At 42.5% G+C, this 26,638-nt stretch overlaps 1 protein-coding gene across 4 annotated transcripts in view; it reads right to left on the reverse strand.

The window, feature by feature from the left end:
- Positions 1-9: 9 nt before the first annotated feature.
- ENTPD5 (ectonucleoside triphosphate diphosphohydrolase 5 (inactive)) overlaps positions 10-26,638 on the reverse strand; it is a 35,891-nt gene continuing 9,262 nt past the window's right edge. For 3 of the 4 annotated variants that reach the window (XM_055538626.1, XM_055538629.1, XM_055538628.1), the window contains exons 4-17: positions 17,475-17,547; positions 15,625-15,907; positions 14,899-14,978; positions 12,806-12,949; positions 12,533-12,608; positions 12,233-12,268; positions 11,802-11,890; positions 11,415-11,494; positions 10,675-10,736; positions 9,607-9,708; positions 8,773-8,913; positions 7,991-8,047; positions 7,161-7,276; positions 10-3,942 (exon numbers count right to left, since the gene is read on the reverse strand). In XM_055538626.1, coding sequence (XP_055394601.1) covers positions 3,856-3,942; positions 7,161-7,276; positions 7,991-8,047; positions 8,773-8,913; positions 9,607-9,708; positions 10,675-10,736; positions 11,415-11,494; positions 11,802-11,890; positions 12,233-12,268; positions 12,533-12,608; positions 12,806-12,949; positions 14,899-14,978; positions 15,625-15,841 — 1,287 coding nt within the window. In that variant the 5' untranslated portion in view covers positions 15,842-15,907; positions 17,475-17,547 and the 3' untranslated portion in view covers positions 10-3,855. The remainder of the gene's footprint in view (positions 3,943-7,160; positions 7,277-7,990; positions 8,048-8,772; positions 8,914-9,606; positions 9,709-10,674; positions 10,737-11,414; positions 11,495-11,801; positions 11,891-12,232; positions 12,269-12,532; positions 12,609-12,805; positions 12,950-14,898; positions 14,979-15,624; positions 15,908-17,474; positions 17,548-26,638) is intronic. The other variant, XM_055538627.1, reaches the window with a different exon arrangement.

The following is a 26,638-nucleotide window of genomic DNA, read 5'->3' on the forward strand; positions in this document are numbered from 1 at the left end:
GACTATGACTTGGCTGAAAATAAATTTTTATTACTTAAAACAAAAATTGCTAAGGTGCCATCTCATTCATTTTCACTTGTTAACAATTTTTTTGAAAAAGAAGATTTATACAACTTTTAAAAAATGCTGGTTGTAAATTTATACAGTTTATTTTGATAGACAAGAATCAGAAAGTCAATTGATGCATTTTTGTTAGAACTGCTATTTTAAAATTAATAATGCTAGAATGCAGAATAAGACAAATTGCTTTAACCTTTATTATAGGTATATTAGACTTTCTTAAAAGGAAACCAAGTTTTAAAATGCTAGTTATTACTTCCTTATCACAGCACCATTTCTCATCGATGGCTCCTCTGTGGGACACCACTGTATTCTGTCATAAAACAATAAATAATTTCATTGCACAGGTTAAAAGACCTCAGAAACCAGGTCAAAAGAAAAGAATCTGATTAGCAGCAGAATTTGTTCATGTTTGATTGCAGACTGCTGGCAGACCTGGGCGGGGGGCAGGTTAAGTACCCAAGATGCCTATCGAAGAGATTTTTGGATCCATTGGATTTGTATGCCATAAAGAATATCTTGCTCAGAAGTCTGATTTGAAGATGAAAGGAGAAGATAATGGTCTGCTTTTGACCCAAGGTAAGCTTTTCTTGGGAAATATTTTTGAAGGAGTGGGAAATGTGTTACCACAGGGGAGCTTTTCAGGTAAATGCAGAGAATTTATAAGATTCTAGAGTAAAAACATGAATGTTGCAAGTCTTCCTGGAATCTCAGGAAAAATGTGCCCAGAATGAAAGATGGCAGCTCTGGGAAAAGCTGGGTGATTACTGGCAAAGTCCAGAAACGTCACTGTAGGGGAGAAAGGTCCTCTTTCATAAGAAAATGGAAAGGTAAAAAGAACATGGACTCTACAAAAGTACACAAACAAAATCAGGCAAGACATGAATTTTAAGGCACACCTTGCAAAGACCTCCATAACCCACAGAGGATGTTTTGCTGAACACACACACACACACACAACATCCACTATGTGCCGGGCCTTGTCCTAAGTATTTGAAATATATAACATATTTACAGAAAGGAAACCTAATCCCCAATATTAGACCCTGTAAGACCTCTTGTAAGAGGCCCAAAAAGTATACTAGCGGCAGAAAGAATAGACAAACTTCTTTTTTGTAAGAAATAAAAATTCTCATTCCAAATTGTTCCTATAATGGATAAACTGGTTAATTCTCCAGATGTTCTAATCAAGATTATCAGAAAATATGTAGCTACATTTCTGGAGTTATAATGCGTCTACCCAAGAGTTCTGAAAGTATTTGGGATGACTAAAGAAGTCAGCTGAACAATGTGTGGCCTTTATAAAAAAAGTTCCAGAGATAAACTGTGGTGATAAAAGACCAGGAAATCTTACTCCTCTGAATCCATCAAGCTGGAGGAGTCTTTAGTGAACATAGCTTATCTCTTGGGAAAACGTGGTTTCTAATGGGAAATGATCTCCCCCAGTGAAATTTATGGGATTTCAGTTCTCAAACCAGGAACTGAACCTGGGCCCTCGGCAGTGAGAGCATGGAGTCCTAACCACTGGACCACCAGGGGATTCCCTGTCCCTAATCTTGCATTTAGTGTATGAAGACTGGTTCTAATGGCCTTCTCTTTGGACAAGATGGGAAAGTCCAGAGGTTAAGTAGTATGTTAAAGAGAATGTAAGGGATGTAGGTGTTTTCTTCAAAACACCAAAAGACTATGCAAGTGAAAGTGAAGTCGCTCAACTGTATCTGACTCTTTGTAACCCCATGGACTGTAGCCTATCAGGCTCCTCTGTCCGTGGAATTTTCCAGGCAAGAGTACTGGAGTGGGTTGCCATATCCTTCTCCAGGGGATCTTCTCGACCCAGGGGAACCCAGGTCTCCCACGTTGCAGGCAGACACTTTACCATCTGAGCCACCAGGGAAGCCCCAAAAAGACTATGGAAGGAGAGTTTAGAGCAGAAGTAAGACTATGGAGGAGGGAATTTTTTTTTCTAACATCAGTGCAGTCCCAAAGTGGAATGAGTTGTCTGGGAACATGCCTAAACAGAAAGTGAGTGATAACGAGTTAGAAGCATTAAGGGACTGCAATGGGTAGAAGATGATTACATTTTTTAGCTGTTTCCATTATTTCCATTATTTAGCTGTTTCTATTATTTCATTCTGTTTTAGCATTTTTGGAGGAAGAGAATAGGTATAAAGGTGACCTCAGTATAATTAAACATTAGTGTGAAGAATGAAAAAATGCCACATAGAATTGAAAAAACAAATTTGGGGGGATAAGTATATAGAAATTTGCCTAGTTATTTGCACATATCAGATATTAAATATTTCTTGACTCAATGGACTTATTTGTGCATATCAGATATTAAATATTTCTTGACTCAATGGACTTATCTGCACATATCAGATATTAAATATTTCTTGACTCAATGGACTATCTTTAAAAATAAGGTTCCCCAGGAAGTGGTGTGAGGGCCGAGTGTATTGATGTGAAAAAGCTGAGTCTACTGTGGAAACTGCAAGTGTGTGGGGATACAATTCTGCTGGAAGGAAGCTGGAGGTAAAGAGCCAGACTTCAGGAAGATCTTCCAAGTCCAAGAACAATCAAGTGGGTAGACAAGCAAGTGATGGTCATGTGGGAGAGAACAAGATAATGGACTTTAGGGGAAATAATTCACAAAATCGAATGCTGAATATTCAAAGTGAGCATCCACTATATGGATGTGGGCCAAGATGGCCAACCAAGTCAAATGTTAGGTCTCACCAGGAAGGGTATCAGAAACCCTGGGACTAGACAGCTATGTAGAGGATGCTAGCTGAAATGATTAGGGGGCAGGGCAGAAAGAGACACTGCTATGAAGACTAAAAGTGCAAGCTGAAAGGGGCTATTACAAAATCTAGGTCCTTGGAAAGCACACCCACAGGCCTCTTACCAGAAACCAGGGTATAGCTGTATTAGAAATACAAAGAAATCAAATTTAGGATGACAATATAAAGACAAGGGGAGGAGGAGGTATTTGCACAGGAAACACACACATACTCCTTATATACGATTGGATATGTTCATTAATCCGAGGGTTGACTGATAAAAAGTTGATTAAAAGGTGGTCTGTACAAGGCAGACACACCCTCCCAAAACGTGTCCTCTTAACTGGATGTCCCACTTCTGGCCAATGAGGAGTTGCTCTCCATCCTGCTGAGATTTAGAACGGCTGCTCTCAGCTGGCTGAGTTGGCACTAACACAAAGTGGGATCGTGTAACTTCAGATATGGTGTTTTTCTCTGAATTACACATGGAAAGCAAAACCTTTTTCTGTAAGGGCAGGTGAGTGTAAGTAAAGGTGGGACAGGGCAAAGTGTAGGAAAAATACCGGTGTCAAAAGGTCATGGGACTGTCATCAGTTTAACATCTAAGAGGATAATTAAAATGTTCAAAGGGATGAGGCACTAAAAGGGCTGAAATGAGATTTTTCTTTGGTTGCCACGGTTCCATCCCTGGGTTCCCTAAGATTAAGTTCCAAAGCTGTTACTTTTGGCTCTCTGATACACAAGAAACCTCAAAGATTTAGATTCTGGTACCAGCTGTGCATGAAGAGTGGTTAGGAAACAGTTCACATTTGATTAATTAAAATTAATTAAACCCCAATCTCTAGACCCAAGGGCAAGACCTGTCTACAAAAGCCCCTTCCTCTTGGTGAAACCAGCTGCTGGGCTTCAGTCCAGGTGGCCCCCAGACTAGCTCAGAACACAACAGAATCCTCTCCTCTCTCGTTCTCCCTTTAAAAATATTGGCAAATGCAGGCCTCAGAAGAATGGCGTGGCCTTAGTGGGAGATGCCCAGAGACTGCAGCAGGTGAAAGGTGGCCCCCAAGGCCCAGCCGGTCTCGATGTTGTTCACTTTCTTCGTGAGCTGTTGGGAAGGAGAAAAAAAGTCTTCACATTTTTATTCCATTTTCAACTCTAGCATGCATAACAAGCAGAGAATATCTTCCCAGATCATCTACATGGCCAAACCAAGGCAGCAGTGGGAGTAGCCAGTGTCTGGAGGCTTCTCCCAACCCTCCCTGCAAGTTCCCCCTCCCATCACTGCCTAGTGCCCCTACCTACACCTGCCCATCTGATCCCTGAATCTTCTGGCCCAGGAAGTGGTCTCAACTCAGGACTTCTGAAAAGGATCTTCTACATAGGCTTCTGAACTCTCCCTAGTCCTGAAACTAAATATATAACAGGAGTTAGTAGATTTAGCGGAGAAGGCAATGGCACCCGACTCCAATACTCTTGCCTGGAAAATCCCATGGACGGAGGAGCCTGATGGGCTGCAGTCCATGGGGTCGTGAAGAGTCGGACACAACTGAGCGACTTCACTTTCACTTTTCACTTTCATGCATTGGAGGAGGAAATGGCAACCCACTCCAGTGTTCTTGCCTGGAGAATCCCAGGGACAGGGGAGCCTGGTGGGCTGCCATCTATGGGGTTGCACAGAGTCGGACGCGACTGAAGCAACTTAGCAGCAGCAGTAGATTTAGGGGTAGGAAAGAACATACTAAGCTTCTCAATTCATACTTTGTAATTAACCTCCTCTTCTTAAGCACTTGTTAATAACCAATCAAGGGATTTTAGGCATTGTAGGCCAGACTGTGCTTGAGTTGGTTCAGTGACTTTGGGCAAAAGTTAATTTTCTCAACTGCATAACCGGATTAGATTAGCATTTATCAAATTGTTTCTTCAGAATCCTAGAGGTTCCTTAGAAGTGCTTCAAAGGAGAAAGGAGGCAGATGGTGGTGTTCCAGGTCCCCTACCTCTGCTTCAACCAGATAACTCCATTTTTATCAGTTTTACTGGAATTCTGCATAAGCTATTATAAAGATGCTATGCCCAGGTTTGCAAATCAGTGGACTGCTTTTAATCTTCTAGCTTCTTATGACACAGTACTTCTGTGTTAACTTAATAAAATTAAGTCAACAGTCAATGTGCCAAAAGCTGAGAATGGCATGTGCATCATTATCTTGAGATTTAGTCTGTGACACCCAAGTCACACTGGGAGTACCCCCTAGCCCCACCACCCTGAAATGTCCCTCTGTCCTCAGGACCTCGATGCCAAAGTGAAGCGATCTCTGGAACTGGGAACTGCCCACCCCTGATGCAAATTCTGCTGCCACTGAAATGAAGACGTAAAGGATGCCAGAAATGGAAATGGCAGAAAATTGTCCTTAAATGATTTGGTTACTGTTGATGCTTAAGTACAGGTAGTAGTTAACTTAGTATTGCGGGCTTAGGATGAGCCCAAGCCTCCCACTGGTGTGAAATGCCTACACTAACAATATTAATAACTTACTATGTGACAGGCACTGGACTTGATCTCCGTTTTCATAACAGCCCTAAGAAATGGGTACTCTAAGGACCCCCGTGTTTTGAATCAGGAACTTAAAAGAGAGGGGAGGTAAGTCATCTAAGGTTACAGAGCTAGAAAGCTTGCAGAATCAGAGCTTGAACCCAGATCTGATGGAGAACAGAGGCATGCTTTTAACACTACGCTTTACTGACTATGGGCAAATAACTCCTTAAATGCCAATATTCTCGGCAGGTATAACAACATTAAATCCAAATACCTGTGTACAAATGAATTTATGAAATCTGTATAACATAAGAAATGAGGCACTATAAACTGATCTGGAAATGAAGAAACAGGAAGGGGAAGTGACACAAGAGAAGGGAACTTCACAAACTACAATCGACGTACTTGACCTTGAAATTCAAAGTTGCCTTGTGGCATAGTTGTATGTCTGTTACATCCCCTCTAATGACCTGTATACTATTAATATTTGAGGACAAAGATTACATCTTAATCATCTGTGTAACTAAAATGTGCAATTACTCAGTTATGGTACAGAATATAAAAAAATATGGGATGGATGAAACTTATGTGTTTGGAATAGATAACAAGCTACTACAGATTAAGTAAGGAAGACAAAGAGGGACCCAAAACTCAAGAGGCACTAAATATATGCTGCTGCTGCTGCTGCTAAATCACTTCAGTTGTGTCCGACTCTGTGCGACCCCATAGACGGCAGCCCACCAGGCTTCCCCATCCCTGGGATTCTCCAGGCAAGAACACTGGAGTTGGTTGCCATTTCCTTCTCTAATGCATGAAAGTGAAAAGCCAAAGTGAAGCTGTTCAGTCGTGCCGACTCTTAGTGACCCCGTGGACTCCAGCCTACCAGGCTCCTCCCTCCATGGCATTTTCCAGGCAAGAGTACTGGAGTGGGGTGCCATTGCCTTCTCCGACTAAATATATGAGGCACACACAAAATACATACAACATACTACGTAAGGCATTCAATACTCCTGAGGTCTTAGTAAGCCACTCACTGGTGATACCCTTTGGCAGAGGTCCCTCATGTCCTCTGCCAAACAAAATCATCAAATGGACTAATGAGCAAGCTGATGCCACTGGCCGGTGCCCCTTCAAAAAGAGCAGCTTTGCCCCAGGCACCCTTTGTCCTTGTGCTCCCTTGACCACACTTTACCTACAGTACTTGAAACCACATTGTCAGCAGCAAAGACAGGCAGGACATATGAGCCCAGAATTCAGGAAGTACAGCACTGCCTGCACCCCATCTGTGTGTTCCCCTTGCTTCTCACTCTGACTTTTGAAATTGATTTAATAAACCATGTGACTTGGGCATCTTAACTTGGCCACAAACCACTCTGCTCTATGACCTCTGGGATAGCTTGCCTGGTAATATAGAGTCGACCCTTGAACTACAGGGGGTTATAAGTGCCATCCCCTGTGTGGTCAAAAACCTGCATATAACTGTACAGTCAGCCCTCCATATCTGTGGATGCAACGAACTACAGATTGTGTAGTACTCTAATACTTACTATTGAAAAGAATCCATGTTATTCAGCCTGTTTTATTCAAGGGTCAACTGTACTTAGAAGCTGCTACTGCATCGAGCTGATTTCCCATATTCATGGTGCCTTGCACACTGCCTTGTCCATAGCCTGAATGAAATTATCTCCAAATTCCACCTGCAGCCACTCTGATTACTAAACAAGTTTTTAACTCTTTCTCCCCAGCTGCGGAGTGAGAGGACTGTTACGTGGCACTAGTGTCCTCTCTCTTACCTGTAAGACGGTGCTGCTTGCAAAGCCAAAGCCGTCCTTCAGCAAGGCTGTGATGTAACTGAGATCCATGCACAGGAAGGGACTGCCTGAGGTGAAGTTTTCCAGGTTATCACACACTGGCAGTGAGAGAAAGAAAAGTGCAATGCCAAGTCTGCAGCCATCGGAGAGGCATGACTTTCTCTAAATACAGACTGAGAATAAGCACAGCAGAATCCTCATTCTTCCTCTCCCGGATGCTTGGGAGTCTCAGGGGCTAGAACTGTGCAGTCACAGCCTCTGCAGGACCCCAGCTCATCAAGAACCTGCACATTTCTGACGTGACATCTCATATACTCAAAGGTGCATGGGCCCTACCTAGTTCATTTGCTATGACATGTATTTCTATGACCTAATGTTGGGGCTTAATTCAACTAAGTCCCTTATACAGTGTTAATGCTGAGACCCAGAAGACAGGGAAATACCAGTTAGTCCTATTTCACGGCCTCTGGATGAGATCAGTTATTTGCATTTACTATGGACTCCTTCAAGGAAGCCTCTGCAACTATTTCTCGTATATTCTGATGGTTAGTTTTATTACCACTGATAACACTATTTCAACTTCTTTTAAAAAAGGAAGAAAGAAATGTAGTAAGAAGAAAAGGTTTTCACCATTTGTCCAAACTCTTGTATTCTCATTTTTTTCTTTGCCACTTAATGCTTTTAACTGCTGGCAAAGATAGGAAACCAGCCTGCTGAGCGGCTTTCTGCTGGCATCAGGTGACCTTAAGGTCACTGGTGTTGGCAGGCACAGCTTCACGGGCTTGCCTTCAGTGATTTCCACTGACACTTACCTTCCCTTGCTTTTCTCTCAAAATCTTCAACTTTTAAAACACCCCCTTTTTCATAATCTGAAACAGAACAGCAGTTGAACTCAAAAGGCCTTCCAGGAAGCATAAGAAAATTTATCCTAGTGATATTTATAATAATGAAAAAGTAAAAAATTTCCAATATTAAAAATGAGATAAACAAACATGACATATCCCTACAATATAATCTATGCCATTTATTTTATTTATAATCTGTTTGTATGCTTAATTACAGCTAAAAAACTGGCCCATTAAAAAGGGGCCATTAAATACAGTAGAAAATAAAAAATTAATTCATATCTCAGGCCATGACTGATCACATATATACATTCTCACAGCTAAACAAAATGTGTTACTATTATGATAAGAAAAACAGTTATAAAGCGGAGAGAGGATGGGGTGATGAGTATATTCATTATCTTGAATTTGGTGATCGTTTCGTGGGTGTTTACACGTGTCAAAACTTACCCAATCATATACTTGAAATATGTGTGTTTTATTTTATGTCAATTATACCTCCATTAAGATGTAAAAAAAAGAAAAAAAAAGACTTCATGTATACTTGTTTAGTATATACTTCATGTATACTGGTTTAGGCTACCTTCTAGTCTCACAAGATTCTAAACCATACTCTCCCACTTGAGTGACTTGGGAGCAAAGCAGGGTGAGCAGCTCAACAAAGCACTACAAATACTCCTTTGTCCCCTCCCTTCCCCACCACAGGCTTGCCCAGCTCTCCCCTGCACTGACACCTGGCGTGAACTCACCAATCATGTCTGTGTCCACGGCTCGGTCATAGTAGTAAGAGAAAGCGTAGAAGGAGCCTCTCTGGACCTCATCTGGTTGATGAAGTTTTCCTTGCACCACCCTCAGCACTTCGGCATAGCAGGGCTCAAAGCCCACCTCTCCTGCTGGGGCAAAGGGCAAGGAGGGAAAGTGAGAGGCAAGCTGCTGAGGGAGGAACAGGAGGAGGACCAAGGCGCACTGAGGCTCGGGACAAAGCGCTTACAGACAAAGATGAGCAAACTTCTGCGGCTTCATCCCTCTGGAAAACTGGTACCTGCTTCTCCACGGAGCTCCCTCCCTAACCTGCGTTCACCAAAGAAGCCAGGGCCCACCTCGAGGTGCCGCCCAGCACTGCGTTTCACGGTAGTTATGATAAGTATGCAGAGGCTCACCTGCTTCCTTCACTGGAAAAATTAAGTTGCTCCCTTGAGTTGAATGTCTATGCCTTTTATAATACCAAAGATCAATTACTGTTTTATCGCCTCAATTCTCTAACTGAAATAGCTAAGCATTAATTGAATCTGAGACAGTTTCACCCTGCAGAGAGCTGAGACCCTTAATAAGTTAGATGCCAGCTAAGAGGTTTCTAATGGATCCACAACACTTGGGCAGGGAAAGAGCTGCAGAGAGAGTGACAGCTGCCGTGTTCTCTGTCATGATACACTACTCCTGGAGGCACACCAACATCTCCTTGGAATTAGTTCCTGCAAAAGACAAGCTTCTCTTCTCTTGAGCTCTGGAAGAAGTTTCCCATGGGACTTTTCCAGACTTCTACTATAAACGTAATTTCAACCAGTGGAAAAAATACCACTTGCCTTCTTGATTGCCACCGTACTGGTATTTCACGCCCCCAAAGATCCACTCTGCTTCCAACCATCTCGGCAGACAGGCACTTCGGAAAGTATGTCCATCAATTCCTGGAAGAAACCAGACCACAAAGTAAGAGGCAAGGGTGTGAGGGAGAGAGAGAAAGAAAGCCAAACAAGAAGCCAGTAAGGTTAAAAGGTATTATCAAGGTGGCTGGGCCTTAAAATCATATGGAATTAGTTCCGTGACTGCTTCCTATGATATGAATTCTTACTCTCAGGGTTCACAGATGGGCTTGGTGAGCCCCCTGAAACTCCAGGCAAATTTTCATGCTTATATTTATTTGGCAGAGGGGTTGTTGGCTTTCATCATATATTAAATCTAAAACCTATAATGGAATAAAGTTCCCTCATTTCTAAAAAAGGGGGAAAAATACTGATCTACTCTTCTCATTGGTTGTTGTAAGACTTAATACACCTGAAAATGTAAACTCTGAAATGTCAAGTCATCATCACAACAATAGCTTACTGTGAACCACATGCCATACAGATTGAATTAAATGCAAAATCTCTTTTAAGGTGAAGAAAAGGGGCACAAGAAGTTTAGCTAACTGGCCCCAGATCACAAGACTGGTACTGAACCTGGTTCTGTCTGACCCCAAAAGCTGAACTTTTGACCCCTTTTCTGCCTGTGAAGAGAGGAATGGAGCTGTTCGGTTATTCTATGTGGTAAGTGGACTGCTGCCTGCACCTCCCACATAAAACTTAAGGGCCTGAGCGAGCTCCTGCCAAATTTACTCCTTGAGTTTTAATTACTGCAGATGCTTCAGCCTTCTGGCCATAGACCCCTATACCAACAGATTTCATGCTGGAAATGGTGAATAATATATCTATAAAAATATCTGAACTCATAAAGTAGAAAAGGAATTTGCCATTATTATGTCCATTATACAACATACGCCTCCTACTTCAGCATAACCCCTTCTGCCACAGAATCACTGCCAAGGCAGGGAAAAGGCAAGCTGAGGACTGGTGTCGCTCTCACCACACCCCGACCAGCAAGGCACCCAGACAAACCTGCCGTCTCCAGGGCTCCCAGGGTTGCTAGTCTTGCAGCTTTCAATCCAAATCCCAAGTAACTGTAAAATACAGGATTGACTAATTTCATGCCGGTCCTGAATTCTCCAGCTTAAAGCTCCTTCTTCCAAAAGTAATATGGTTTCTCCGTCTCCCGTTGGAGGGAGGAAAAACTTGTTCTCCGTGACCTATTCATCTCATGCAGACAACACGCAGTAATTCCTGCACAGTTCAGACCAAGGCTGTGCAGTAAGAACTTTCCATGATTTAAAGGCCAGAGGTGGTGACACAGCCTAGGGCTCCGCCCTGGGAACATCCGCAGAGAAGCTCTCATTATCCTAGCTTCTAGCCCAACTGTGATCAAATTCTAGGCTGGATCTTGAGCATCTGAGGTCAGTATAAAAGAAGCTGACACAGAGCTTTGGCTGAACCTTCTCTGAGTGTTCTGTCTCTAGAGAAAACTTGACTTATATTACTTATCTTTTTTACTCTTTTACATTATTTTTTAAAATCTTATATTACTTTTTATTTTATTATTATTACATGTTTTTAGGGCAAGAATAGAGAATCTTGGGTCCCCCAGGCTTTGGTAAGTGGCTCGGGTTTCAGTTAACAGGCCTTTGGGGACTGGAAAAGATTTTTGTAAGGCTGGTCAGGTGTAACAAAATGTGAAAATGCTTTGAAAAGTTAGGAGAATCATACAATGCAAAATATTACTGCTCCATGTCCCTCTCCCTCACCTATGTGTATAGAGCTTATAAGTGCTGTTAAACATCTCAAAGGAAGTGAGGTAGTCCCTAGGGGTTTGTTCCAGGGTTTTCTGCAAAACAGAAAAAGCAAAAAGACTGTTCAGGATCCACAGTTGTCTGAAGATGTTATCCTCAGTATCCCCTCCCTCTCCTTCCCTCCAAAATCAGAGACAAAGAAGACAGATTACACTGCTCATCTCACAAGACTTGAGGAATCAAAGGGACTCTGAACAGTGAGAGCAAGTTCAGTCAGTCATTAATTGACCCTACTCGGCCTGCTCATGGTGGAGCCGCTGTCTGAAAGGGGGCCCTTTCTTAGCACCATGAAATGTCTGCCAAGTGGGTTGGTAACCAGACCCTCGTATGTATCTGACTCACCTCGAACTGAGGCAGGAACGTGATTTGGGTGGAGGCCCCTCCCAGGTCCAGGGTCCCCACAGTCTCCTGGTTGTGGCCGTGCAGCTGACCTGTGAATGACAGTCAGCTCTGAGCATCTTGTGCTTCCTAGACAGCCCAACACTCCCCTGTCTGCAATTTCTCTCCTACTCCTGGCATATACTGAAGGCATTCTGTAAACACTCCATGCTCCCCAGCGCCTAAGGCTGCAAGCAAAGGCTAACCAAGAAGGACTCTTGCTGCAGCTGAGGTCCTGAAGGCAGGTAATAAACATTAACTTCCTGTCTTTCCTCCCCATCCTCCTTTTTTTTTAAAACTAAAGAACAATATGAAGAAAAAAGGTATTGGTATTTTGCTCCCTGACCATGTGTGAAACCCAGTTAAGTTCTTAGATAAATGTGAGAATGTGTTACCTGTCAGAAAATTCACAGTAACCCAAGCTAATATGCCTAAAAAAGGAAAGAAAGACAAAGATTACATCCAGAGCATTTTTTTTCCCCTCTTCCTGGGCCCCACCTTTGTTCTTTTATCTCTAAATTTCGTATCTAAAACACACATTTCCTGCTCCCCATCTTTCCATTTCCCGCTATACCCTTCCTCCTTGCTTATTTGTTCCTTTTTCTTCAGCACCCCTACCCGTCTCCCCAGTGCCTTTAATCGGATATTTATTAACCCTGGCCCTCTCCCCCACCATACATCAACACCTTGCCCACCTTCATAGGATCCATCCATGATGCTAACACTGTCATCTGGTACCAGGAAAGGTGATTTCTTGAAGATCTCTTTTACCTAGCAAAAGGAGGAAAGAAATCTAGATTTCCTAAGGCAATAGAACAGATTCCGAACATATCCTATAATACTGAGAAAGCCACACTCTTCATTTTCCCCAGATAAAATTTTAACAGAACTCATCCCTTTTCCCTAAGAAACTAGGTAAGTCATCATTGGTTTTTTGTAAAAACAAGCAAACAGACAAAACAATGTACCTCAAAGAGCAGCGCCTCGGCCTTCTCTTCTGGCAGCAAGCGCAGCCCCGCTGTTGCCTTCAGCACCACTGGCGTTCTCTTCCAGTGACTTGGAGGGATTGAGTCTTGGGCCACCTCTAAGAGTTCTTGAACAGTCTCAGCGCCCTTTAAAAGAGACGATTCACGAATCCAGTGAACCGTGCGTTTAGTGGAGCGTGTCTGCGCCCTTGGCATGCTCTGGGACAGTACCAGGAGCGAGGGGGCCGAGGGCTCCCATCAGCCTTTTCTGCTCTGAAGAGCAGAGACCCCGAGAAGCGGGCTTCTTTGAAGGAGGAGAAGCCATTTCATTTTGATTAAGTCCTAATAAAAATGATTCTTTTATAGAGTGGTTAATTGTTCTTTTGTGTCTCATATAAAAATTAGCTACACGGGGGCGGGCAGTTTCCTGACGGCCAACTGGTTAGGATTTGGCACTCTCACCGCTGTGGCCCAATTTCCATCCCCAGTCAGGGAACTGAGATTCTGCAAGCAGCACAGCATAGCCAAGAAAGAGAAGAAAAATGGTATCTGATATTAAAGAATTTCATATTCATTCATTAATGAAAACATTTTTTAAAAATAGCGTCAGGCCAGAAAGTTGGTATAGTGAAAGAAACAAGGTTTGGAGTTAGATGGCTCACTTGCTAGCCCTGCGGTCCCCCTGGGGTTGGTGTCCTCAGCTGTGAGATGCAGATACCATCACATAAAACTGCTGTGTGCATTAGATGAGGCAGACTGGGCTTCCCTGCTGGTCCAATGGTTAAGAATCCTCCTGTCAATGCAGGGGACATGGGTCTGATCCCTGGTCCGGGAAGACCCCACCTGCTGTGGGGCAAAGCCCATGCGCCATAACTACGGAAGCCCACACGCTCTGGAGCCTGTGCTCTGCAACAAGAGAAGCCACTGCAATGGCAAGTCTGCATCTCGAGTGCAGCCCCCCGCTCGCTGCAACTAGAGAAAACCTGCGTGCCACCACAAGACCTAGCGCAGCCAAAAACAGTAAAATAAATAAGTTAGTTAGAACAGTTTTATTAAAAAAAAAAAAAGAGGCAGACTGTGCAGAGCTGCCGCACAAATGCTAGCTGCAGCTGTCATTATGCTGCACCTTTTACGAGTTCTGGCAGGACAGGACACACCAGGTTCATTTTTGCATTACCAGCACCAACATGCATGGTACATGTGTTCAAATTACGATAAGTTAGAATCCAGTATTTTAAATCCATTGTTTTTCTGAGTAAGCGTCTGTTCTGACAACATACTGCCTCTTAAACATTATAACCACAGCACAATTTTACTCTCTAAATGTCAAATCAGTTTCTAACAATGCAATTGTTTTCAACAGCTCCTAATTTTCTATAGCACATTTGCCATTTCATAGCGGCAAGCTGAGAAAATAAACATCCTCTTGGTTCTTCAAGTTCAAGCCATTTTTAACATCAGGTTTTCCTCCGGTTAATGATTGCACTCGTGACACTGAACAATATCTTTAATATATGCACCAAAGTTCAACATTCTGCCTTACTCTATTTTATGCCAGTGTGGCCCCTGACACATGGGGTGTTGTATGCTCTGAGAGCTCACATGTGAAATACAGCTATGACAGAACTCTACATTCATCTTCTATTACTGAAGACTTTTTGTCATGGGTTTTGCCCAGTTTCTAGAACATAACCATGGTTCTACGCTGTATAAGGACAGAAATGGACTTCACCTCAATTGCCATGTGTATACCTTCTACTTTATAGAACTTCACAACCATTTTCTGCATCTACATTAATTAACACAGTTGATGGCTTCAAATCAAAATCTTAAACAGTCAATACAAATAGCACAATCTCCTGAAAGAGGTGCTCTCCCAGCGTGGTGACAAGCTATTTTCACACCTCCTTCCCCCTAAGCCCTGGTGAACCCAGGGTATACAATTACTGTTATCCAGGAGATTAGCTGAGGACAGAAAACTGATCTCACACATGACCTCAATATCAGCAGAGAACAGCATAAAATATTTAACAGCAGTGGTGTGGTCAAGTTATCAAGGCATTTGAGAATCTAAACATCTATTGTAAAAAACTCACCTGCTTAGGTTGATCTACAAAAGCAGAAAGTCCTGGCTTCACAGAATCAAAAATTTCCCCTTCCAGAACTGGAAGCTGTCCTATGTTGTCCATGAGCAAAATAGAAGAGAGATGGCCGATTATCAAAAGTCAGACTCTTCCTGATCCTGGGCTCTGTATCATATTAACCTATTTCCCCCAGCGATTCCAAGTCATCCCACCTGAGAGGAATTGTAGGAGGCTTGAAGGAGTACTGGGTAGGGGGAGAGAGGATGAAAAGTAATTACCGAGGGTCCCTCTGCCATTTCTCTGGTGGGCACCTCGCTTCTACTCCTTTCCCTAGACTCTGTGTCTAACTTGAGAAGACTGAATATTCAGAAAACATTAATCTCCAGGGTCCCCTCATTCCCTTTGCCAAGGGTGGTAGTGGTCGTCTTCTCAAGACCACTCTCAATATTCTGAACCCTGGAGTATTAATTCACCTTTGGAGAAAAGTAAAAACAAATTATAACTACACTTCTTAGACACATGGGTTCAGACTACAGGCAGTCCTGATTGCTTTGAATTTTACGCCAAGTTAAACCATATGTGTTCAGTTATAGTCCAAAGTTTTCTCTGAAGAAAGACATTTAGAGACTGTAAAATTCTGTAGCTGGCATCACACACTCTCAGCACATCTGTTTCTAGGAGGAGGAGATGCTCAAGTGTGGGTTTCAAGATGCTGGTGAGGGCCCCAGCTGCACTCACCTGGTATTTTCTGCACAAAGGTGTAAACGTGAATTCGCGTCCCAGTGCTCCCTGCATCAAACATAATTCCATACAAGGTGCCGGCGCTGACGTTGACAGGGCACATGGAAGACAGGAAGACGCCCTCAAACCAAGTCTGCTGCTCTCTGTGGAAGACAGTGCTGCAAACACAGGACGCTACCAGCATGAAGAAGGCCGCTCCCTGGAAAAGGGCCATTCTCTTCCGAGATGTAGTGCGTCTTTTGTTACAGAAGCAGAGCTGCTAACACACCTGCAGTGGCTTCTGGGACAAAGACATGCAAGGTTGGACCAACTGGCCTCTTTGTTTACACTTGTAAAAGATGAAACACCCACTACAGAAATCCCACCCCTTTCCCCAAGCTGGTCCTTCCCTAAATACCTGCGTAACAAGCTAGACTAGGGTGACAGAGGCTCTGAGCACCTTTTCTGAAGGGTATCTGGTTGAAAGAGGAAACTGGGATTTAAAATATATTTCCCCATGCTCTTTCTTTTTCCCTCTATTTTTTGGCCACAAAAAATCTTAGTTCCTCAACCAGGGATCAAACCTGCATCCCTTGCCCTGCTTTTAATAGTAGGGTGGATCACACATACTCAAAGGCTCTCTCTGTCACCCCGCTCCTAATGTTACATCTTATTTTTTTCTTTCCATTTTGACAATTTTGTCTTTAGATCATGTGCCTTGCAGGATCTTAGTTCTCCAACCAGGTGTCCCCTGCAGTGCAAGTGTGGAGTCTTAGCCAGTGGACCGCCAAAGAATTCCCTCTTTCTTCTTTTTGATTGATAAATAGAAGCTTCAATTTCTGAATTAAAGTTATAAAGTTACAAAAAAGTTACAAAGTCCCTGGCATTGGGGTGTTCACAGCCTTTAAAAATCAGGCCACCTGTGACCAATATTGCCAGTGGCTTGCACATTCAACCACATTTTAAGGAAATAAATCAACTTAATTCAAAAACACTTTAAATAGACCATTATGGTTTTTAAAACATGCTTCACAGGTTTCAGGCTACGTTATCTCCATAAGCACTTAAAAGCAGAAGGGCAAATAAAGACAGAGAGGCTCAACGACCTGCTGAGTCATAAAGTGGTGCATTATGGCAAGTTACTGCCTGTATTTCTTAATGTGCTTGTAACAAATGCAAAAAACTTATAAGTGCTCAGCATTATCTACTTTGGATTTTAGATACAAATGATGCAGAAAAACTAGAGTAAAGGTTACATGGAAGTGTCTCCTGCATAGGGTGCATTTTCCCCTGGTATCACTGAGGAAGGTCACATCTATATATATCCTCCAGCATTTCAGGCTTCCTTAGTTGCCTCTTATGTACTTTGCTCAAAACAGTTCTGGGTCTTCTGATTCACCTTTCACCTCTGAACTTCTCCTTATCTAAGTCATGGTCACTAGTTAAACAAGATCAAACTCCAAAGTCCTCATTCCCCAGTCCTCTAATTCCAATAGAACACTCAGTATGCTTGGAGCATAGATGAGGACCGTATATCATCCTCACATTTGTTGATCTGCCAGGATGCGTTCTATCAAAACGTCTCTCTCCCCGCCTAGGTAACATACTACAGAAAATAAAGCAAATTCAAGTTAACTGCATTTGGAATAAAGCTATTTGAAGTAGCTGGAGTTGTTCTGAAGTACCTCAAAGACAGAGTGAGAATTACCAGTTTGAACACTCTTCAAGACTGAACTTCTATCCTGCAGTGAAGAATGAAAGCTATTGGCTAAGGAAAGCAAAACTTAGAATCTCAAAGGAAACTCGTCTCTAGAATCTCAAAGGAAACCGCTCCAACAGGTCAGCTGCCGGGCCAGATTCATACTTACGTCTTCAGTCACTCCCTTTGGTGGGTTCTTCCTTTGCAGCAGCCAGGCTGGTCATGTAGATCAACCAGAAGAACTGAAGACAAAAACAACCTTTCAGATTCTGAGTGTTAACAGATTGTGGCCTTGTCCAGAGCCCAGACCACATTCCACACTCTCTGGAAGTGTATTTAGGGGCTCTCCAGACACCAGCCCGCTTCCACTGCTGTGACTGACTGCACAGCAGCTTCTTCAGGGCTCACTCATATTTTTTTCTATTATTGTGGTTTCTGGGAAAAAACAAACAACTCTCCAGCTTCTATTTCCATTAAGCAAACCTTTTTCTTCCAAAAGAAATTAAGGGGGAAAAAATGCATAGCAGGTATCCCTTTTCACAAAGTGAAAACTGCAGCGTCATACCAGGTGCTCAGTGTAGAAGGAAACAGATTTTAGAGAAAGCCAAGGATGAACACACAAACTGCACCATCTGCTCTCAACATTTACCTTCTAACACCACTTCCAACCTCACTTTTCTTTAAGATTAGCTACTCTTAAGGATGGCATTAGAAAGGCTTACAACAAGCAGCTTAGAGCACACAGAAAGGCACCCTATTTCACATGACACCAGCCTACCAGGCTTGCTCACTCACTGCCAGTCTCTGCTCAGGTGTCACCTTCTCAGAGAGTCCTTCCTTGTCTACTGTATTTAAAATCGCAACCCACCTGGTCGCATGCATCTTCTATCAATACCTTCCTTCCCTGTTTATTTTTCTCTGCAGCACCTCCTCGTCTTCTGACACCCTATTTAATTCACTGCTTCTGGGGTTGTTTCTCGTACTCCCTGCTCCTGATTCCCCCTGCCCTTCATGAGCCATACATGGGCAGATAATTTCGTCTGTTCACGGATGTGTTCCTGGCCCTGGAACGATACTGCCACATAGTAGGTGTTGAATATATTCTCTGAAGGGATGAATAGTGATCCAGTGATTCAAAGACTGGATCTCATCCATTTAATAAGAATATATAACAAGTGACTTCTTTCCTAAAGGAGATTCATTATCCACCCACTGGAAAATCATGATTCCAAACTTCCAGGATGGATGGTTTCTCCAAATGTGTCAATTATGTAACAAGTTTTATATGCTACTCAAAATAATGTATGTAGACTGGAAAGAATACATCAGTGTATTTAAATTCACTCCTTCAGAATTAGTCTTCTCAACCTCTCTTGCTATCTCCTTATTCACCCCCAACAAAGCCCTCTCTTCAATTCTTTTGAGACTTTGGTGCCAGCTAGGGTCAGTCACTATGCCCATGTCCTTTGAAGGTCTTTTCAGTGCATCTTTGTCTCTGTAGTAAACACCAGTCCCCCTCAGCTCAGCCTCCCTGGAGCATCACGCTCTGGATTCCCTTCTTCCATGTCCCCCAGAGCTTCAGAGACCACAACCCCACAGGACCTGGGCCCCCCACACTGGGTACGCACCTGCTCGTGTCTGCCCAGTCCCTGTGATTCCTTGCTGTCACTGTTGATTGCCTTTTGCTCTTTGCCCCTGTTTCAGCCTTTTTGACTCTAGCTAGTTTCATTTGAATCATTTTCACCTTTGTGCTAGTTTGCAACCATGTGGCATTTTGCTAACTCACTCCCTTCTTTATTCTTCATTCCTCCCTTATCCACCTTTATTCTGAGTATACATTATCATCTGATTCATCTACTTTTATGATAGTTAAGTGCCAACTGGCAGAATTACTGCTTATAGGGCTTAAGTTGCCAAGGAACTGAATTCTGTGTTGTTTTTACACAGGAGATCAAAATTAATGTTTTTACAACATTATTTAGTTATGTTACATTTACAAAATATGTAGCCTTATAAGAATATTACCTATCCCCTACTAATTCATGTTTTTACAACATTAGCCCAATAGTAGAGAAGTGAATAACACTCCTCAAAAGCTTCCATCTCTGCGATGAACTTAGGAGACTAGCATTGGATTGTCCAATTTATAAGCATCACTGAGTGTCTAATATATACCAGACACTGTGCTAGCTTCTAGATACAAAGTTCAGTTCAGTAGCTCATCATGTCCAACTCTTGCGACCTCATGAACCGCAGCACGCCAGGCCTCCCTGTCCATCACCAACTCCCGGAGTTTACTCAAACTCACGGCCATTGAGTCGGTGATGCCATCCAACCATCTCATCCTCTGTCGTCCCCTTCTCCTCCTGCCTTCAATCTTTCCCAACATCAGGAACTTTTCAAGTGAGTCAGCTCTTCGCATCAGGTGGCCAAAGTATTGGAGTTTCAGCTTCAACATCAGTCCTTCCAATGAACACCCAGGACCGATCTCCTTTAGAATTGGCTGGTTGGATCTCCTTGCAGTCCAAGGGACTCTCAAGAGTCTTCTCCAACACCACAGTTCAGAAGCATCAATTCTTCGGCACTCAGCTTTCTTTATAGTCCACCTCTCACATCCATACATGACCACAGGAAAAACCATAGCCTTGACTAGACGGACCTTTGTTGGCAAAGTAATGTCTCTGCTTTTTAATATGCTGTCTAGGTTGGTCATAACTTTCCTTCCAAGGAGTAAGCGTCTTTTAATTTCATGGCCGCAATCACCATCTGCAGTGATTTGGGAGCCCAGAAAAATAAAGTCAGCCACTGTTTCCCCATCTATTTGCCATGAAGTGACAGGACTGGATACCATGATCTTAGTTTTCTGAATGTTGAGCTTTAAGCCAACTTTTTCACTCTCTTTCACTTTCATCAAGAGGTTCTTTAGTTCTTCTTCACTTTCTGCCATAAGGGTGGTATCATCTGCATATCTGAGGTTATTGATATTTCTCCCAGCAATCTTGATTCCAGCCTGTGCTTCATCCAGCCCAGCGTTTCTCATGATGTACTCTGCATATAAGTTAAATAAGCAGGGTGACAATATACAGCCTCGATGTACTCCTTTTCCTATTTGGAAGCAGTCTGTTGTTCCATGTCCAGTTCTAACCATTGCTTCCTGACCTGCATACAGGTTTCCCAAGAGGCAGGTCAGGTAGTCTGGTATTCCCATCTCCTTCAGAATTTTCCACAGTTTATTGTGATCCACACAGTCAAAGGCTTTGGCGTAGTCAATAAAGCAGAAATAGATGTTTTTCTGGAACTCTCTTGCTTTTTTGATGATCCAGCAAATGTTGGCAATTTGATCTCTGGTTCCCCTGCCTTTTTTTAAACCAGCTTGGCTATCTGGAAGTTCATGGTTCATGTATTGCTGAAGCCTGGCTTGGAGAATTTTGAGCATTACTTTACTAGAGGGTGAGATGAGTGCAATTGTGCGGTAGTTTGAGCATTCTTTGGCATTGCCTTTCTTTGGGATTGGAATGAAAACTGACCTCTTATAGTCCTATGGCCACTGCTGAGTTTTCCAAATTTGCTGGCATATTGAGTGCAGCACTTTCACAGCATTATATTTTAGGATTTGAAATAGCTCAACTGGAATTCCATCACCTCCACTAGCTTTGTTCATAGTGATGCTTCCTAAGGCCCACTTGACTTCACATTCCAGGATGTCTGGCTCTAGGTCAGTGATCACACCATCATGATTATCTGGGTGGTGAAGATCTTTTTTGTACAGTTCTTCTGTGTATTCTTGCCACCTCTTCTTAATATCTTCTGCTGCTGTTAGGTCCATACCATTTCTGTCCTTTATCGAGCCCATCTTTGCATGAAATGTTCCCTTGGTATCCCTAATTTTCTTGAAGAGATCTCTAGTCTTTCCTATTCTATTGTTTGCCTCTATTTCTTTGCATTGATTGCTGAGGAAGGCCTTCTTATCTCTTCTTGCTATTCTTTGGAACTCTGCATTCAAATGGGTATATCTTTCCTTTTCTCCTTTGCTTTTCGCTTCTCTTCTTTTCACAGCTATTTTTAAGGCCTCCTCAGACAGCCATTTTGCTTTTTTGCACTTCTTTTCCATGGGGATGGTCTTGATCCCTGTCTCCTGTACAATGTCATGAACCTCTGTCCATAGTTCATCAGGCACTCTATCAGATCTAGTCCCTTAAATCTATTTCTCACTTCCACTGTATAATCATAAGGGATTTGATTTAGGTCATACCTGAATGGTCTAGTGGTTTCCTCCACTTTCTTCAATTTAAGTCTAGATACAAAAGACAATTCAAATACAGACCCAGCTCCTGGGGACGATTTCAGCTTACTAGAAGAAACAGACAGATAAACCAATACCTGTACTCTACCGTGGCAAGTTCTCTGACAGAACTATGCACAGGTATGCCAAGTCTTCAGTCCTGTCCAACTCTGCACGACCCCATAGACGGCAGCCCACCAGGCTTCCCCGTCCCTGGGATTCTCCAGGCAAGAACACTGGAGTGGGTTGCCATTTCCTTCTCCAATGCATGAAAGTGAAAAATGAAAGGGAAGTCGCTCAGTCGTGTCCAACTCTTTGCGACCCCATGGACTGCAGCCTACCAGGCTCCTCCATCCATGGGGTTTTCCAGGCAAGAGTACTGGAGTGGGGTGCCATCGCCTTCTCCGATGCACAGTTATAGTTCTGTGCATATGGCAGGAGTGGATATAAGGGACAGTAACTCATCACAGAAGGAGGATGGGAGTGGGAAGGGAGTGGGAAGCTTTTTAAGGGATGAGAGGTATAAGCTCGGTCCTGAATCAGAGGCAGGAATTACCATGGAAGTAACACAGGAGAATTCTGAGAACTTCCAACTACTACAAGTTCAGTATGGCTGGAATGGAGAGGTGTAACAGAATAGAGGACAAGTGTGAAAAAGAATTGTTCTGGAGGTATCAAATCAGATTTCCAAACGAGTGGACTTGTTTTCCTTAAACAGTTCCCTGGTGACACCTGACTGCTATTAATGTCTTTCTATTCCCTCCTTAAGCAAATATCACTATTGACTAATGTATTTCCCAACAGTGTAAAATAATGGAATGAGAGAGGTGATTAGGAAGGTCTACCAAAAAGTCTGAAAACACTGAAATGTAAAAGCTCCCACTGCCAATTCTTCTGAGTTCCACAGCAAAGTTGACTTTAACAAAGTAAAAATTGAACATAAAGCGAACTTAAAATGTAACTGAATGAAATTTTTAAACAATAAGCTGATGGGAATGAATTAGCCCAAACACCTAGAATGTAAGTTAGGCAAAATAAAACCAAAGTGGGTCTAACTGCGTAAGTCTGGGACAGATCTCAGCACAGTGAGCAATGCCTCATTTGAGAATATAACTTAGGACTTACAGATCTAATACCAAGGGCCAAGGGCCACAGCCCCAGAACATCTTGCTATTTGAAAGGTGTATAAGGGAAAGAAAGAAATAGCTTTTGTACTCCTAAAGCCAACTACAGAGCCTGGAACATGTCAGACTTCAGTAAATACATTCTGAATGGACCTGGGACAATTGAGCTGATGGTATCTGCAGACAGGAGCACTGAGGCAGGGAGTACCACTTTTCCCAGTGTCTTACTATGGCTATGTATCACATCCCCAACTTTATTCCCTCCAAAGCAGCCCACAGGAGCGCTGTTCTAGGAAGTCTATTTATTCACATATGTATTCATTCAGCCATTTCAGAAATGATCAGTTGCCTAATGCTACTTATAAGTACAGCCTGCAAAGATGAATCATCTTAGATCTGCCCTTTAGGAGACTACAGTAAACAGGAAAAATTTAATTTAATTACTTTTGTGAAGTTAAAATGTGACAAGCAGCACAGTTCTATGCTCTGAGATTTCAAAGCAGGGAGAGATTATTTTGAGCTGGAATGGTCAGAGAAAGCTTTGTGAAAGGGGAAGCTTCTGAGAAGGGTAATGAAGAGGGGAATTAGGACATGGGAGGAGTGCTTTTCAGGAAAAAAAAAAAATATGAATCAAGACCTGGATGGAGAGAAGATGGAGGAACCCCAAGGGACAGTAAATAGACCAAATTGTTGTAGAAAACAAAATTGGAAAGGCAAACTGAGATCAGATAGTAGAATACACCAAATGCTCAGCTAAGGAATTCACACTTGACTTTGCAGGCGATGTGAAGCCACTGAAAATTCTGAGCAAGGGAGTGTCACAAATATGAATCTGGCAGTTACATGTAAGAATCAGGGTGGGGAGCCTTGGTAGGTTCCACTCACTTATCTAATAACCACATCTTTTTAAATGAATAATTAAAATGGTAAAGGAGCCCAATGCACAGATGACTAAATCTACCTAGAGGATTAGGAAAGGCATCATGAGATGACATTTGAACAGATTACAAAAAGTGAACAGAAGTAACTACATAAATAAGAGAGACATGTGGACAAAGAACAGAGGGACTATAGAAAGATGAAAACAGCAAGGAAATTATGGATAGTTTGATTTCATTTTTAAATTTCCTCAAGAACTTCTTGTCAAAGGCTGAGAAACAAAATGAAAACAAAGAATAGGTTAGAATGGAAGAGATTACAGGGAGGTTAGCATTTAATGCAGAGGAAAGACTAACCAAAGGAAAACAATCTGAGGTGATCACAGCTACCGTTTATTGAGATCTTAACATCCGCCAAGCACTATGTGAAGTATTTCACATGGGTTATCTCATTTAATCTCACAATACCACTCTGTGAGGCAGATTTTGTAATTAACATCCCCATTATAGAAATAAGAAAACTGAGGCTTAAGTAATTTAAGACCACGCAGCAGTTAAGAGAACCCAAAATCAAACTCAGATGGTCTAATTCTAGAGCCCAGCGTTGCCTGCTAGGTCACAGAAGGGTCAGCTGATATGGCACCAGGGAAAGGCGGCTGTCCGGTGGGGAAGAGCACGGGGCCGAGAAGGATGGTCAGAGACTAGCCGGAAGTCAGACTGGCAACAGGATGTGAGAGTCTCACAGCAGCTTGGTCTCCTTCCTCTGTATGACCAAGAATTTCTGATCTGTGTCCGGCTGCTCCACCTTTATTACATTTCCAGAATCTAACTGTTTCTGACCACTTCCACCACCACTGTCTTGGCCCAAGCCACCATCATCTTTCATGCGATTTATTCTAACATTCTTGTATTTGATCGCTGCTTTTACCCTCACTCCCCTAGAGTCTAACACACCTTTCTATTGCAAAGTCCAGCAATCACTTCCCATATCCCTCAGAGTAGCAAGGTCCAAACAGGATTCATGGATCCACCTGCTGTGCCTCCCACCTCATTACCTCTGACCTCACTACTAAGGGTTTTCATCTCACTCGCGCCACCCACACTGACCTCTGTGCTTAAATATCACACATGCTCCTGCCTTAGGGCCTTGCTCTAGCTGTCCCCACTCTCTGGAACCATCTTTTCCCAAACATTCACTTGATCAACTTATTGTTCAGATGCTGTTTCCTTACAGACATCTATCTCAACTACTATAACCACCTCCCTCGTGTGTGTCCCCTACTTCCTTTCTACTTCCTTTCCTACTTCCTTTCTCAATCCTCCTTACACTGATTTACTTTTTTTCTCCATACCACTCATCAATTCTAACACACTAGATGGCTTATTTACTATGCTTGCTACCTGTGTTTCTCTGATATAAACTCCTTAAGAGCAGAAATCTTTTTTTGTTTGTTTTGTTTTGATATAACCCAAGCACCTAGAAGGGTGTCCAAGAAGGTGTTCAATCAGAAATAACAATAGGTAGCACTGACACATAAACACTCCAATGTCTAAACCAGATTAACTAGTGGGAAGCTGCTATATATACAGGGAGCCCAGCTGGGCTCTCTGTGATGACTGAGAGGGATGGGAGGGGAGGGGAGAGGGCAGTTCAAGAGGGAGGGAATATATATATATATAAAACTGACTTAAGCTGTTGTATGGAAGAAACCGACACAACATTGGTAAAGCAATCATCCTCTAATTAAAAAATAAAAAAAAAAGTGACATAGTAATAAACTACAAAGTGACATAAAAAGGGAGAATACTTTCCTAAGTAAATGAATATTTAAGAGGGAATATAATGATTAATGAATACCTTCAATTTGTGTTAGAAGAAACTATCATTTTCTTTTTCTGAATCTGTAAGTCCGATAGCTAAACTGAACTTCTTTAACCAAACACATTCAATTGTTAAAAATGTTATAAGGCGGTGCTAGTGGTAAAGAACCTGCCTGTCAATGCAGGAGACCTAAGAGGCATGGGTTCGACCCCTGGGTCAAGAAGATCATCCCCTGGAGAAGGAAATGGCAACCCACGCCAGTATTCTTGCCTAGAGAATCCCACGGACAGAGGAGCCTGGTGGCCTGCTGTCCACGGGATTGCAGAGTCAAACATGACTGAAGCCACCTGGCACAGATGATAGTAAGCGCTGTTTACATTGTCCAGATTCTCTTCTACATATAAAACAGTAAGTATTTTAGAATACTGTCCCTTAGTTATCTATTGCTGCACAACAAACAACTCCAAAACTTAGTTGCTTAGAATGACAACAGACATTTATTATTTCATAGTTTCCGTAGTTCAGGAATTTGGAAGTGATGTAATTAGACAGTTCTGGCTCAGGGTCTCTCATGATACTGTAGTCAAGATGCACGCTGGGACTGCAGTCATCTGAAGGTTTGGCTAAGGCTGAGGACCCACCTCGGTGGCTGACAAGCTGATTTTTTGGCTGTTAGAAAAACACCTCAGTTGCTTCCCATGTGGACTCTCCATAGGGCTTTAAATGTCTTCATAATATGGTGGCTGGCTTCCTCCAGAGTGGGCAATCCAAGAGAGGGCAATGCAAAGGCAGCAATACTTTTTATGACCCTGCAAGTCATAAACTATCACTTCCCTGTATTTCATTGGTCATACAGACCAATGCTGATACAGTGTGCAAGGAACTACACAAATGTATAAATACTGGAGGTGAGGATCAGTGGAGGCCATCTTGGAGACTGGCTACTTCCAATTATAACCAGTATCTGTATAATATTTTGTGTTCAGCTTTTTTTTAACAGTTTATATGTATTTCTATTAACACAACTTACGTACTTCTTGCTTTAGAAACTATGTTATTCCAATGATATGAACCCTTGAAAATTAAAAATGTCATGGACTTTTAACTGCTCTGAAAATATCATATCCCACTAGTTTAAGCCATCCATTTATGTTACAGTTCCAATATTTTACTTAAGGAAAAGAATTAAAGTCAGAAAAACTACAACTCAAACAATGTCCTGCTTGT

This window comes from Bubalus kerabau, chromosome 10 (assembly GCF_029407905.1).
Source record: "Bubalus kerabau isolate K-KA32 ecotype Philippines breed swamp buffalo chromosome 10, PCC_UOA_SB_1v2, whole genome shotgun sequence".
Taxonomy (NCBI): domain Eukaryota; kingdom Metazoa; phylum Chordata; class Mammalia; order Artiodactyla; family Bovidae; genus Bubalus; species Bubalus kerabau.